Source organism: Diabrotica undecimpunctata, chromosome 2 (genome assembly GCF_040954645.1).
Source record: "Diabrotica undecimpunctata isolate CICGRU chromosome 2, icDiaUnde3, whole genome shotgun sequence".
Lineage (NCBI taxonomy): Eukaryota > Metazoa > Arthropoda > Insecta > Coleoptera > Chrysomelidae > Diabrotica > Diabrotica undecimpunctata.
This window is the reverse complement of record NC_092804.1, coordinates 96,781,205-96,796,202: the sequence shown is the minus strand read 5'-3', so window position 1 is coordinate 96,796,202 and position 14,998 is coordinate 96,781,205. Positions and strand designations below refer to the sequence as shown.

The window sequence follows — 14,998 nt, the reverse complement described above, 5'->3', positions numbered from 1 at the left end:
CCTATATCCCTTCTCTTATTTTACATCAGAAAAACCCAAGCATCGCTTCTAAACAACTTTTTTTGAAAATGATAAGGGTTTTATCTTATACTTTCTAAATACAATAACTACCTGGTGGCTTTGGCCTTTCCAGCGAAACAAAACCAAAGGCTTTTAAAATATAACATCTATAAATACCGGGAAACAATTGTCTATTCACATTTAAGTATTTACTAATGTTTTTCAGTCCTTCAGGGTAAAACTCATTATGGATAAATCCACTGCTTAAAACCAACTTATAACAAATATTTACAAATCGATGTACAGGGCATTGCAAATTTATGTGCCCGCGTTCTATAAAAAAATAAATTTTTTATTCCATCTTTGATTGATAAAATGAAACACAACAATATAATAACTATTTATTTAAAATATATTCAATAGATCAATTCCAGAGGTTTTATCGGTCAATTATTGGCAAATGAAAGACGTCAACTACTTCATTGATTTACTAGAATACGTTTCGGTTTTATTATTTTTTTAAAAGCATCCTTAATTCTCTACAAAAAGTATTGGTCTTAAAATATAAGTAAAAAACGAACAGGTTTCATACTTACAAAACAATTTGTAAGTTTTTTGATGTTATGAAAACTCTATGATAACTTAACATTTTGTTCATTTATTTAATTATTTGATTTTTTTAATTGGACCGATGACTGCATTTGGATGTTTTGTTAAAGCTGTTTCAAGGGTCAAACCACATTGGTATACTTTCAGTTCTTTGCTATCCGTTGTTGACTGTCATAGTTCCACATGTGGCTTGCTTTCGGACATGTGTTTATTTGAAGTGCAGTGAGGTACGATTATCGAGGGAAAAAAGAAAATTAGGTGAATACTTACTAATACACAGTGGAATAGTGAAATAAAATAGGGCCAATACATTTTTTGACCATAAAGACCAACACAAATATACATTCAATAACATCCGTGGAGAAAGGTCTATAATTTATCACCTAGACCATAGGCTAGTATTACGTAAAATAAAAATTATCACGATGTACTTTACAACCAAGAGAGCGGTGCCAACAAAAACAAAAATCAGAGTCGAATGTCTAAATATGGAATTTACGGAATACTTAAACAGCAAAAAATATCAGAGAAGATTGCTCGGAATGAAATCTAAGAAAAAGAGGAAATCTAAGAAAAACTCAAAAATAACGCAACAAAATAATCACTTGGAGAGAGAAAAATAACGAATACTAATATAACAAAAAAGAAAACTCTATGCGTTTAAAGAGAAAGTGAAAACAAAATGTGAAAAAAAAACTTTCTATAATACAGAACACAAAAATCACAAAAAGCATATAACCACTACAAACGAATCAAAAATTAAACGAATACTTTAGTTAGACAAATAAAAAGGGAACACTAGCAGAGCTTCTCAAAACCGATGGAACACGAGGTCTACGGAACATAAAAAGAAATATGGAGAATGATCAAAGGACAAAAAAAAATAAATGAACTAATAAAACTAAAGATGACTATAATGCAGTAGCGCACCAAGAATTTGCCTCTGGGGGAGGGAGGGTTTTTGTTGTTCACCGAAATTTTTTTTTGTGATGTTACCTCCATTTTGAGTCCTTAAAATGTGTGAGTAACAGTGTCAGAATAGGGTCCTGTGGGAGTTTTAACCCCCAAAACCCCCCTGGGTGCGCCACTGCTATAATGAACCACCAACACCTGAGTGTGACGACAAACGAAAAAATAAATATTGAGAAGGAAGCATTAAGGAAATAAAAAATAGAAAATCACCAGGAGAGGACAGAATACCGAACGAACTCCTAAAGTACGAAGGGCCAGATCTTACCAAACAACTATTAAAACTAATCCAAAAAATAATAGAACAAAACAGAATTTCTTAAGAATGGAGATCAAGCATCCTAATAACTCTCTTCAAAAAAGGAGACAAATTGGACCAGGAAAATTACAGAAGAATTAATGTATTAAACGTAACACTAAAATTAACAACCAAAGTGAAAACAAATCAACTGAATGAAATTTTAACACTAGCAGATGAACAACAAGGTTTTAGGTCGGTAATATCTATGGCGGGGTTTAAATATTTGGGCATCACATTATTCAGCTACGGGAAGCTCGAAACAGAAGTGGAAAATGAAGTGAGTAGAGCAAATAGAACCGCAGGTTGTCTGAATAAAACAATATGGAGAAATAAAAATATCGGGAAAAAATAAAAGGCAGAAATTACAAAATTAGAAGCAGAATTGATCATCAGACCAATAATGACATACGCGGCAGAAGCCTGACACAGAGAGGACAAAAAGTATGTTAGCAGAGATCAGTTATAAAAATTGATAGTAAAACTCTACAGGACAGAGGTAGAAGTACATATATACGACGTAGATGCAAGGTGGAGAACATCAATGACTGGGTAATAAATAGAAGAGTAAAATGGAACGATCATATAAGCCAAATGGCAATAAATAGAGTAGTAAACACGGCGAGAGACGGTTTCCAACAAGAAGACGATCAGTAGAAAGACCACGAAATTAATGGAATGACAACTTGCTGGAGGCACATTAAAAGTGAAAAACAGACAGAGTTATGTCTACATAAAAATAAAAAGAAGAAAATATTTGGTTCTCTGTACAGACAGTATGGCTCAAAATAAAAACTTTTGCTTCAGCATTGTCTTTGATGGCTCCATATATTAATCTTGAGACTCATAAGTTGTGTAAGTAAGTTTCCGAGTCTTTGAACCATATGTAAAACTTTTAGTTTTTGTACTTCTCGAGATTTTTCTTGATTTGAGTTGTCTTAATAGGACAAAAGAGCATCTGTTGGTAAGAAGGAGTTCTTGATTTCGTTGTTTATATCATTTTGTATAGACGAGGGAACCAATATAAATAAATAAATGTTTACACTCACATACCAATTTTTCCTAAAAAATTAAGTTTATTTGACAAGTGTTATATTATCAAATTATAGAGATACAATCAGTAGAAGATTATCTTAACTCCGTTAATAATAGCCGATCTGATACATTGCCCAGTATAAGGTATTGTCTATAAATTTTTCTATTTTATTCATTTTAATATAAGTTTTAAACATTTTTCATGAAAATAATACCATCTAAAATAAAGAAAACTGAAACATCACTATTTCTAATTTAAATATGAAATCTTTGTTAATGTATAATACTGATTTATTTTAGTCTATTTCTTTTGACAACATGCTGAATATTTAAATATTAAAATAAATAAATTATTTTTTTCTTTCATGTTATATGATTCCCATAAAATATTCTTCAAAACATACTTTAAACCTCGTTATGAAATAATTATATTATATGAAAGGGAAAAACTAAAATTTTATTAACGGTTCGCTTTTCTAATAAGGTGATTTTTATATTTAGATTTGATCACCAATTAAAAACCTATTGTCATAAAAAGATTCTGCTCTATTTTTTTTCTAATAAAAGTCCTTTTAGGTATTGTCCATGGTGATGACCTAATCTACCTGTTTTATATTCAAAAATTTTTCCCGCTGTTTACTGAAAGTTCTCCACAAGAAATTGAAATGGTGTCAAAATTAACTGCTTTATATGCAAATTTTGCGAAGACTGGGTAAGTTTGATTTAAATTTTTATTGTAAAGAATATATAAAAAAAGATTATAAAAGAATAATTTTTGAAAGTATAAATCACAAAGACATACTTGATTTGAGATATGCGTAGCATTCGACTCGGGTACATTGCTAAAATGGCGTGCCCTCCAAGTAAAGACTTGGCCGGACCCTCAGCTTCCTGGCCTTTCGGCATACGCTCTTAGCGAAACCTCTGCCCCTACGAGTCCGACACCAAAGTGAAGGTGCCACGGGGCGCGTACCCAAGACGTCCCGTGGGTCCCCCTGTGGGGGTACCCCGTAGGGTTACCACGACACGTCTAGCACACGCAACCCGCGGGGGCTCCACCTTCCCCGTAGTACCTGTGTTGTGAGTACCTTGCCTACCCGTTACTCCCACACTACGGGCGGGTAGGTTTGGCAGGCGGAGGAATTTCCACCTCACACGTAGACAGGTCGCCGCCGAGGATCTCTCCTCTACCACTCTTGGATCTCCCGGTGGGTACGTGCCGGGGCACCTACACCGCTCCTGACCGCCGTCAGGCGCGGTGTGTCCACACCCCTCCTGACCAAGGTCAGGAGAGGTATTTACGGGCCCAGCTCGTTCAACCTCACCAGGCTCTTTTGGAATGGGAGTAGAGTGGTCCCACGAGTAGTCTCGTCTCGGATACTAGGAGTGTAGACCGGTGACCGTGTCGCCGAAGCGACCGTGTGCGTTTCTACAAACCCGACACCTCTAGCGACGGCTCTCCACCTCCCTATTCCTACCCATTAGTCGCCTCTTACGACAGGCAGGGCTTTCTGACCCCGGCCGTATTCTTATCTCCGCGAGCCGGACGGAGCGACTCGGGTACAGTGATTTTAATGTTATAAACCTCCCACAAACCTTTACCATTATTTATTTTAGTGCAAGTTTATAGAATCTAACATAACTGGTCAAGCGTTATCGACGAAAAATGAATAACATGATGTATTTAATTAAAACAAATTATGTTGACAAGAGATAAAAACTTTTTTTTTTAATTTCTACTTATTTATCATCATCGTTCTGGCTTTAAAACCCTGCGTGGGTCCTAGCCTCCTCAAATATTTCTCTCCAGCTGTCCATCGTCTTCCTCCGCCAAGTAGGTACGTATTCCCATATTTCTCATCTCTTCATTGATGTTATCAAGGAACCTTATTCTGGGTTTTTCTCTTCTTCTTTGACCAATGGGTCTATCAAGGAGCATTTTCTAGCTGGGCTATTTTGTTCCATCCGCATCACATCTACCTCAGACGTCCTATCTTAATAAGTTTTACGATTACAGTAACGATTTTATTAAGTTACAGGAACGAATTAAAGTTCTGGATTAAATTAAAATCACCAAACCTAATTGACCGTGTTATTGACACGAACTCGGTAAATAATGACAAAGCGTTAGGAGCTGCGGCTTACCTTTGATCGACTTTACCTCGTTTCGCACCTTTTATAAAATAATTACCAAGTCAAGCTCCACGCTTCAAGCTTTATTACCAATATATATAAAACAAATAATTGTAACAGTTTAAATTAACAAGTGGTAAACAAACAAGTAGGCAACACATGCAACTATAATATTTCAGAGAATTAGCGCCCTCCACATGAGGTAATAAAATTCATTGTTGAATGTAATGATAAAGATATTGTCAACGCAAAGAATACAGTAGAATGAACTAAAAGATACAAATGTAGAGATACAAATGTGGTAAAATATAAACGTAATATAAAAATAACATGGTACTAAATATAATGACAATAGTCTTTGAATTAATCATCTACCCTAACAGTGCAAATCTTTAAGTATCAATGTCAGATTCTGATTCAAATTTTAAGTCAAATTTGTGTTGGTTGGTGGAAAGTGTAGTGAGTGAGCTCCCAGACTGGGAACTACTGTGGTTAGTTTACGGTCATCTCTTTATTTTGTCTTCTTGGATGATCATTGTTTATATCTGGATCTACTGTATTTCCAAAAAGCAATTAGTTCGATGACAACAATTCAAGTAGTAGCTCCAGTAACCAATAGTGACTGCCAGTGTGTCTCTGGGGGATTGCCATTGTGTGCTATTTTAATTCTTATTCTACAGTCACTTTGTCTATAAAGATATGACTAAGTTTATCACCTTGTATGTTTATTCGAGTACCTGGGATTTTAATTTGCTTACAACTGGGTCTCTGCACTATTTCAGTGCCGAGGGTGATGGAGCTTTTAGGTAAACAGCAACAGCCGTTTCCACTCCTTTGCTAGTTGTAAGTAAGGTGTTTAAATGTTGTAAGATGTTTCTAGTCTGAGCTATACATTTCGGGGACAGTGTCGGAAGCTGACTCTTTCAATGATTCGCTCCGTTCTGGACCTATCACATATGATGGATATATGAATCGTGTTTGGTGGTATTAATAACCTTAGATTGAAAGCGCTTATCTTATTCCAATAAGCTTGCTACACTCTGTAGCTAATAACAGGACAAGTGCTGTTTTTTATTCTATTGTAGAGTTTATCTACAATGCAATGAGGTCTGGTATCCATGTTAATAATGGATGCTGGAGAGCACGCCATCAGAGTACTCGATAATTGGATACACTATTTCCTGTCTTTAACGTCTATCAACGGATAATTCAAAGTAGAGTAGTGTATTATAATCTACTATCAGTAGATTCCTTGGGGCGGGAAAAGAATGCTACACACTTCTTTCCGTTTTTAGCGCGATAAATATAATGTAAGTTTTTTGCTCTTTAAGTTACCTATAATTGGGACAAAAAATATTAAAGATACATTATTTTAACAAAAAAATGTATACCTTTTAATAACTTCAAAACTCAACAGTTTTCGAGATAATCGCCTTTTACAAATAAGCTGCATAATTCTGATTTAAAGCAATTACTCCAGGCAACGAAGGAAAAATAGACAAAAACATTAATACTTCTGAATTTTGATATAAAATACCTTAAATTAAAGTTAATAGTTAACGAAATATTAAATAAAATAAATATATCAGCAGGATAATTAATAAAAGGATTTGACAAAATAACAATAATAAAATTTTTCATCAAACATTTTACGTTTTATGTTAAATTAAAGTCATAATTAAAACATTTTGGTTACAAACCAAATTAAGAAATCGTTAAACTAAATAACATAACTTTTTGTCAAAGTAAGTGTTCGATATGTCCATCATTTTATTTAATTCATTTGTCGATATATTCCATAAAAGATCCTCTCATATTAAATAGCATCAGGGGTTTTAAAAAAACTGCTGCAGTATTTAGTTCTTCCCATAGTTGGTTGCGAATATTTATGGGATTCTTATAGACACGTTGTTTTAATGCACCCCATACACCCAAATCAAGCAGATTAAATTCTGGGCTACTTGGTGGCTATAATGTATAATGTATGAATATATTCTTTTGGATGCATATCCAAATCTTATGGTATATTATGGAACTACATCTTATTTGTTGCAGAGGTTAAATAATGTATTAAACTGTGATGTATCTCGTCCATTGGTTACTTATATACACACGGAATAACCTATCGATGATATTACTTATTTATATGATTATGTTACAGCTTACGAGTAACTATAATTACATCTCGAACAAATGGACTATTATTATTTACTAACGAACTAATATTATGGTAAACAAAATTGCCCGTGTGTTTGCTATATTTATAAAAATATCGGTTATTAGGCCAACGATGATGTTTTTGTAAAAATGCTGAGTCTTTAAGGCTAGATTTGTAGCAAAAATATTATACGTTATATAATAAAACATATGTGTTATTCAATACTTGTGATCTAATTTATATTATTTGTCCTAATAAAAATGGGTAAACAATTTACGTAATGAATAATAAATATTCTTTTATGTTTCTATAATGGCGTTGTATCACTTTTTCTCTATTGTAAAATGCTAAAAACCTAAAATATATGGTTTATGCAAGATGGTACACCACCACATCCTAGAGCTAACTTTTCTGAACGTTAGATTGGTCGTGGTAGTCATATTCCTTTGCAATGTAGTGAGATACTGATATAATTATTTAATTAATAAAAAATCCAAAAAGAATACTTATTGTTCATTACGTAAATTGTTTACCCATTTTTATTAGGACAAATAGAAACTAGAGCACAGGTATTAAATAACACATATGTGTCTTGTTTCATAATACTTTTGCTACAAATCTAACCTGAAAGACTCAGCATTTTTACAAAAATATCATCGTTGTCCTAATAACCGGTATTGTTATAAATATAGTAAACACACAGACAATTTAGTTCAGCATAATATTAGTTCGTTAGTAAATCATAATAGTCCATTTGTTCGAGATGTAATTATAGTTACTCGTAAGCTGTAACGTAATCATATAAATAAGTAATGTCATCGATAGGTTATTCCGTGTTTATATAAGTAACCAATGAACGAGATACATCACATTTTAATACATTATTTAACTTCTGCGACAAATAAGATGTAGTTCCATAATATACCATAAGATTTGGATATGTATCCAAAATAATATATTCATTCATTATATATTATAGCACCACGTAGCTCCGAATTTTCTCCGCTCGATTTTGGTGTATGGGGCGCATTAAAACAACGTGCCTATAAGAATCCCATAAACATTCGCAAACAACTATGGGAAGAAATAATGCAGCAGTTTCTTTAGAACCAATGATGCTATTTAATATGAGACGATCTTTTACGGAATACATTGACAAATAAATTAAAGAAAATGGTGGACATATCGAACACTTACTTTGACAAAAAGTTATATTATTTAGTTTAACTATTTCTTAATTTGGTTTGTAAACAAAATGTTTTAATTATGACTTTAATTTAACATAAAACGTAAAATGTTTGATGTAAAATCCTATTATTCTGGTATTTTGTCAAATTCTATTATTAATTATCCTGCTAATATATTTATTTTATTTAATATTTCGTTAACTATTAACTTTAGTTAAAGGTATTTTATACCAAAATTCAGAAGTATTAATGTTTTTGTCCATTTTTTCTTCGTTGCCTGGAGTAATTGCCTTAGATCAGAATTATGCAGCTGATTTTTAAAATGCGATTACATCGAAAACTGTTGAGTTTTGAAGTTATTAACAAGTATACCTTTTTTTGTTAAAATAATGTATCTTTAATATTTTTTATGCCAAATATAGGTAACTTAAAGACCAAAAAAGTTAAGTGCAAATTTATACCACATATGTGGCATTAGTGGCGCCCTCTATCAGTTACATTAAAGTGGGCATCAAATTATAATTTCTCATATTTAAAAGTACCCAGATATATATTTGTATACATAAATGTTTACAAACATGAAAGTTATAGCAAAAAATAAAATTTTAATTTTGCATTTTAACACCCTGTATCTTTCTTAATATCAACATTTTATTAAAGCAATTTAGCTTGAATAGTAATATTTTAAAGTGTAGAATCTACTGTTCATTTTTGTACAATTACCTAAGGACCACCCTGAATATATTATATAAAATTTAAGGTTAAATAACATGGTAGGGATAAGAAGCACACAAATTAACAAAACAATTTATATTATGGAGAAAAAAAAACGATTTCACGAGCTAGGGTATCTAGAGTGAACGAATGTAACAAAATTCTAAACTAAAATTGTGTTTATTGCCATTAAGATTTTTTTTTTATTTCGAATTAACGTCTCTCAACATCTTAGGTCATTGACACGGGAGCAAAGGTTTACAATAGTACTTTCAAAGTTATGATACAAAGTTTACAATTGTGAAGAATAAAAATATTATGTAAATTATATTTTTTTTAAACAATTGAGAAGTCTTTAAAAAGTCTATTAGGCTCTTGAGTCGGCTTGAACAGTTCAGAAGTTCTTCTAGGCTATGGGTTATACTGTTGGCAATGCGGGTGGCCTGGTAGTGCTGACATTTTGTGAGGATGTGTTTGACGGTGATAGGAATATCGTTGCAGTGAGAGCATAACTGTTGGTCTGTAGAGAACATAAGATGACCGTGTGTCAAACGTGTGTGTCCTATTCAATCTTCGTGGTGTTCAAAACAATGCTGGGGATTCTGACTTTATAGATGCAATTGTATGAGATAATTTTGTGTCTTGGCACAAGGGTTGTAGGATCTGTGGGATTGAAAGTATACATCTGGGCGAGATTTCGAGTCCAGATCTTGGCGAAGTCAGAAGATTAAATACAGGGTTAGTCGGATTCGACGAAATTCTACTAGCATAAGATAGGAGTAGTTGCTGCCTCCGGAGGTAAAGGGGGAGTTCATGAGATTCACAATAGAGACTTTCAGCGGGACTGGATCGAAAAGCTCCTAAGCAAATTCGGAGAACAGTGTTGTGAACAGAGTTTAAAGATTGTAATAAATTATTGGATGCAGACAAGTAAACTATACAATCATAGTCTAATTTGGATCGGATTATAGCTCCATATATTTTGAGTAGTACACTTTCAACGGCACCCCATTGATGGTGGGATAATGTCTTTAACAAATTCATTCTGCTTAAACAGATGCCTTTTATTTCATCGATATGACGTCGCCAGGTGAGTTTGTTATGTAATATTATGACATTAGTCCTAAAAACTTGTAATGATCAATTGACTCTAAACTTACTCCGTTTAGTGTTATTTTGGGTATTTCTGTGCTGTTGTATCTCCTGGTGAATTTAATGATTTTTGATTTATGGGAAGAGAACCTGAAGCCAGTTTTCTCGGACCATGTTGTAAGGGACTCGACAGAATTTTGTAATAAAGATGAGGGTGCAGCTGTGGATTTTCCTTGGCAGTATACAATAAGGTCGTCTGCGTATAGGGCAAATTTAACAGGAGATTTTATATGAGAGCAAATATCATTGATGGCTAGCAGAAAGAGGGTAGAACTCAAAGTAGAACCTTGAGGTACACCATTTTCAGTGACATATTTGTCGGATAATACTCCGTTAACTGTGATTCTGAAATTTCTGTTATTTAAAAAGTTGTTAATAAAGCAAAATATGTTGCCCGTAAGACCATTTTGTACCAGTTTTTTAAGGATAACCGACTTACATGTTGTATCATAAGCACTTTCTATATCAAAAATTACTGCAATTGCGTCTTGCTTGGAGGCCATAGCATTTGCTATATCTGTTTGTAGGATCACTAAATTATCAGTGGTGCTTCTATTAGGTCTAAAACCTGATTAAGCAGGGTTAAGGATATTGTTTTTTTCGAGATACCAGATTAATCGCTGATTGATCATTTTTTCCAATAATTTGCAAAGGGTACATGTTAGGGAGATTGGCCTAAACGAGTTTGGAGAGTTGGGAAGAGAGCTGCTTTTTTTGATAGGAAATATAATGGATTCCCTCCATTTGGAAGGAAATTCTTGTCGGGACCAGATTAGGTTGTACAACTCAAGCAATTTGTTTATGGTTTCTTCATGGAGATATTTAAGGAAAATTGAGGGGATGTCATCAGGGCCAGCACATGAGTTTTTTGTAGTGGATAGGGCTAGAGTCAATTCTTGTTTAGAAAAGGGTAGGTTTATTGGGTTGGAAAGATCGTTAGTTTTACCACTTGCGATATTAAAAGAGTGTAAAGGAGACTTATTTTGGTTTAGCGTTTTGGATTGAAAGTGATGCGCAAAGATCTTGGCAATTCTTTGACTTTGAGTCACTATTTTGATGTTATCAATTAAGGCGGGGATTTTGTAGGCGGTGCTTTGACCTTTCATATGTTTAATTTTGTTCCAAACTTGGCTTGGAGGTGTGTCGGAAGAAATAGAATTGATATAAAGGTTCCATGAAGTCTTTTTGCTTTCCTTTATGATACGTTTTGATTTAGCTTTAGCTAATTTAAACTTGATAAGATTTTCATTAGTTCTTGTTCGTCTATATTTATTCAGAGCTTTCTTGCATACACGAACTGCTACAGCACAGGAGTCATTCCACCAAGGAACTGATTTTCGTGTAGGTTTAACAGAATATTTTCCTATATATTTTTGAGCGGAGTTAATTATGCAATTAGTGAACTGATCAACTAAGTGGTCTATGTTATATTCATATTTAATTGAGTTGACTTGATCTCGGACGTTTTGACTGAAGTTCATCCAGTCCGCTTGTGCAATACGCCATTTACTTATTGGGTTGTACGATTTGGGTTTATTGTCTGAGATTAATATAGGGAAATGATCACTATCGAACAGACTCTCTAGTGGACACCATGTTAGAGATGCACCTAGTTTTGGATTACAAAGGCTGAGATCGATATTTGAGAAAGTTCCTTAAGATATATTGAAGTGGGTGCTACAACCAGCATTGAGTATAAATATATCTTCATTGCTAATTATGTTTTCTATAATTTTTCCTGTGCCAAATGTGCTGTTAGATCCCCACATTGTGCTGTGGGCATTAAAATCTCCTACGAGGATGAATGGGGATGGGAGTTCTGCTATTGACTTAGAAATTTCTGTATGATTTATCCCCTTATTAGGTGGTAAATATATATTGCAAATAGTGATTTTATGAGGACACCAGAATGAAACAGCTACTACCTTTAAATTAGAAGTGATGTTAAATTTTTCGGAATATATATCTGACGATACAAAAATAGAAGTACCGCCACTTGCGCGTAGGGGTGTGGATCTAATCTGATGATAGCCTATGTAATTTTTTAGGTACGGATTTTGGGTTTCCTTTAAATTTGTTGCTTGTAGACAAAGAATATCTGGAGCGGTCTCTTGGATAAGTTGTTGGATGCGTTCTAGACGGGCATAAAACCCATCACAATTCCATTGTATTAAAGAGAAAGATTATTTTAAAGAGTTTTGGGAGGCAAGGGAAGTATCAGAGTAAGATTCATCGTCACTGGGATCTGTTTGTGAAAGACATGGTAATGTTATTATATCGTTATTTTCTGCAGATTTAACATTGTATTGATGTCTGATTTTTTTCATTAATCGTGTAAATCTGTTTTTTATTGTTCTTTGAGAAAGATGCGGGTAGATAGAAATCAAATTGGTAAGGAGTGTATTGATGTCATTTGTAAACTTTAGGGACTCATGATAGGGGTCACTGCTGCCTTTAGTATTTTCTAAAAACGCAAAAAGATCGTTTAAGGAGAGTATATTGTTTTGTGGATTTTTGTTGTAATATTCGGTAATGTCAAGTTTAGTAATATCAGAGATACTGGTATCATCCGTTTTCCGCTTTTTCTTTTTGGATTTTCTTTTAGTTAATTCATTAGGGATATAAGGCGGTTGCATTTCAGAGGTTTCAGCTAACGGAGTTGTAGGAAGACTAGATTCGTCATTAAGTGATTCCGAAGGAGGTCTTTTTTGGCCGATTACTGGAATGTCTTGAGATGATTGGACGCTTTCATTTATATTCGTGCTAGGTTCATTGTTAGAAATGGGAGCTCGGGTTTCTGACTGTATAGGAGTAATGACAGATGGGGGATTAATGCAGTTATTTGCAACATGTCCTGTTTGCTTGCAGATAAAACATTCCATTCTATCTGTAGAAAGAAAAATTCTATGTTCATGACCATCATATGGAATAGTTATTGATGTTTGTAGTTCGTAGTTATCAGAAGGGGGAAATATATAAACTTGGCGCCTGAAGCTTAATACATGACTGTATTCATCTCCAGGGATACCTGCTTTGAGAAACGATATGGGGGATGCTAGTTGTAAGCCAAGACTTTTTATAGCATTTTCAGCTAGATCATGAGGAATAAAAGGTGATATATTTGAAATAACAATTCTTTTGGTTGGAGATATAAGTCTCCGAATATTTAGTGAAAATGTATTAATTTGAATGAATGGGTGAGACTTTATCAATTTTTCGACAAGTTCAGAATTAGATAAGTAAATACATACCCTATTATTCGATATCCTCGATGCGAAGCAAATGTTCTTGGCCCCAATGATAGTTCCGATTGCATGTACATAATCGTATAGCTTTAAACTATTCTCGGCATAAAGAACTAGATGCTGATTTTACTGCAGCCGTGTAAGATATGTTACTGTTGGTGGTTGGGTTTGTGTTGGTTACAATTTGGTTTGTTGACATTGTTGGATTTAAAGCATCCTCGTAGTCAAAGACAGCTTCTTGCAATTTGTTTGTATTCATTGTTGAGTGTCATAAGGCGGCAACTTATCATACATCATAGTGATGGAAGTTGCCTAGATATGGAGCAACTAGTGTAATGTCCAAAAATGTTGTTATTTTCTTGTAAGGTTAGGCACTTAATGAAATATTGTTTATACAAGTTTAGCGATTATATGCACCCGCGAAAGTACACGTATATAGTTACACTGCACTTTGTTATTGTCTGGAACAAGTATAAATCGCAAAACAAGTTTAAAAACTATTATAAACACTGTAAATTACGAGAACGACAAAAACGATGTTTACTCGTTCAGGCACCGAAGTGGAATCCGCCGTTAAGATTGAAATCAATCAAAAAATTTTTTAAGAACCATATCAAATAAAAAAGTTTTAATTTTATAATATTATTTATTTCTCATTATAAAGTTTACAACTTTAAAATAATAGCACAATAAAATAGCTTCATAACAATGGTATATTTATTTGTTTGCAGAAATCCTATACCAACTCCATCGGAAAAATTAGATAACGTCAAATGGGAACCATTTACAACAAAAGAAGAAAAGTACATGGATATCGGTAATAAACTGGTAATGCACGAAAAACTGAACGAGAAACGTTTCGAAGAATGGGAAAAACTGTACCCGTTAAGTATGTACCAAAAGAATAAGAATAGCCATTAAATTGGCTAACACAATAACTAATTAACTTATTTTGGATATAAGTATATATATATATATATATATATATATATATATATATATATATATATATATATATATATTTATATATATATATATATATATATATATATATATGTATATATATATTTATATATATGTATATATATATATATATATATATATATATATATATATATATATATATATATATATATGTTTATATGTATGTAGTTTTGATTTTTATTAAATAAAGGATGAGCATTCATATTGGCTTTTATTGCACTTTTTTAAATAAGCTTAGTTTTAGTTTTTAATCTAGGGGAGCCTGGGTATGGTTGTAACAAGGTACGGTTGTAACAACTCGAATATTAGCCGTGTTCGCAAAACACATCCAGGGGTCATATTTTCGAAATCAATCGAATTGTTTTGTATACGAGTTAACTCGAATGAAAAATTTCTTATATTATTCTAAATGTGTTATTCAATCACAAATTAATCCCTTAATTTGTAATCTCACATTATTCTTAACTTCTTAATATTTTATAGTTTCACCGTGTATAATTGAAACATTGTGAAA

At 33.1% G+C, this 14,998-nt stretch overlaps 1 protein-coding gene across 4 annotated transcripts in view; it reads left to right on the top strand.

Moving 5' to 3' along the window:
* Positions 1-14,472, top strand: part of LOC140434744 (juvenile hormone esterase-like) — a 538,160-nt gene extending 523,688 nt beyond the window's left edge. For 3 of the 4 annotated variants that reach the window (XM_072523239.1, XM_072523238.1, XM_072523240.1), the window contains exons 10-11: positions 3,488-3,623; positions 14,232-14,472. In XM_072523239.1, coding sequence (XP_072379340.1) covers positions 3,488-3,623; positions 14,232-14,421 — 326 coding nt within the window. In that variant the 3' untranslated portion in view covers positions 14,422-14,472. The remainder of the gene's footprint in view (positions 1-3,487; positions 3,624-14,231) is intronic. The other variant, XM_072523237.1, reaches the window with a different exon arrangement.
* Positions 14,473-14,998: the final 526 nt, after the last annotated feature.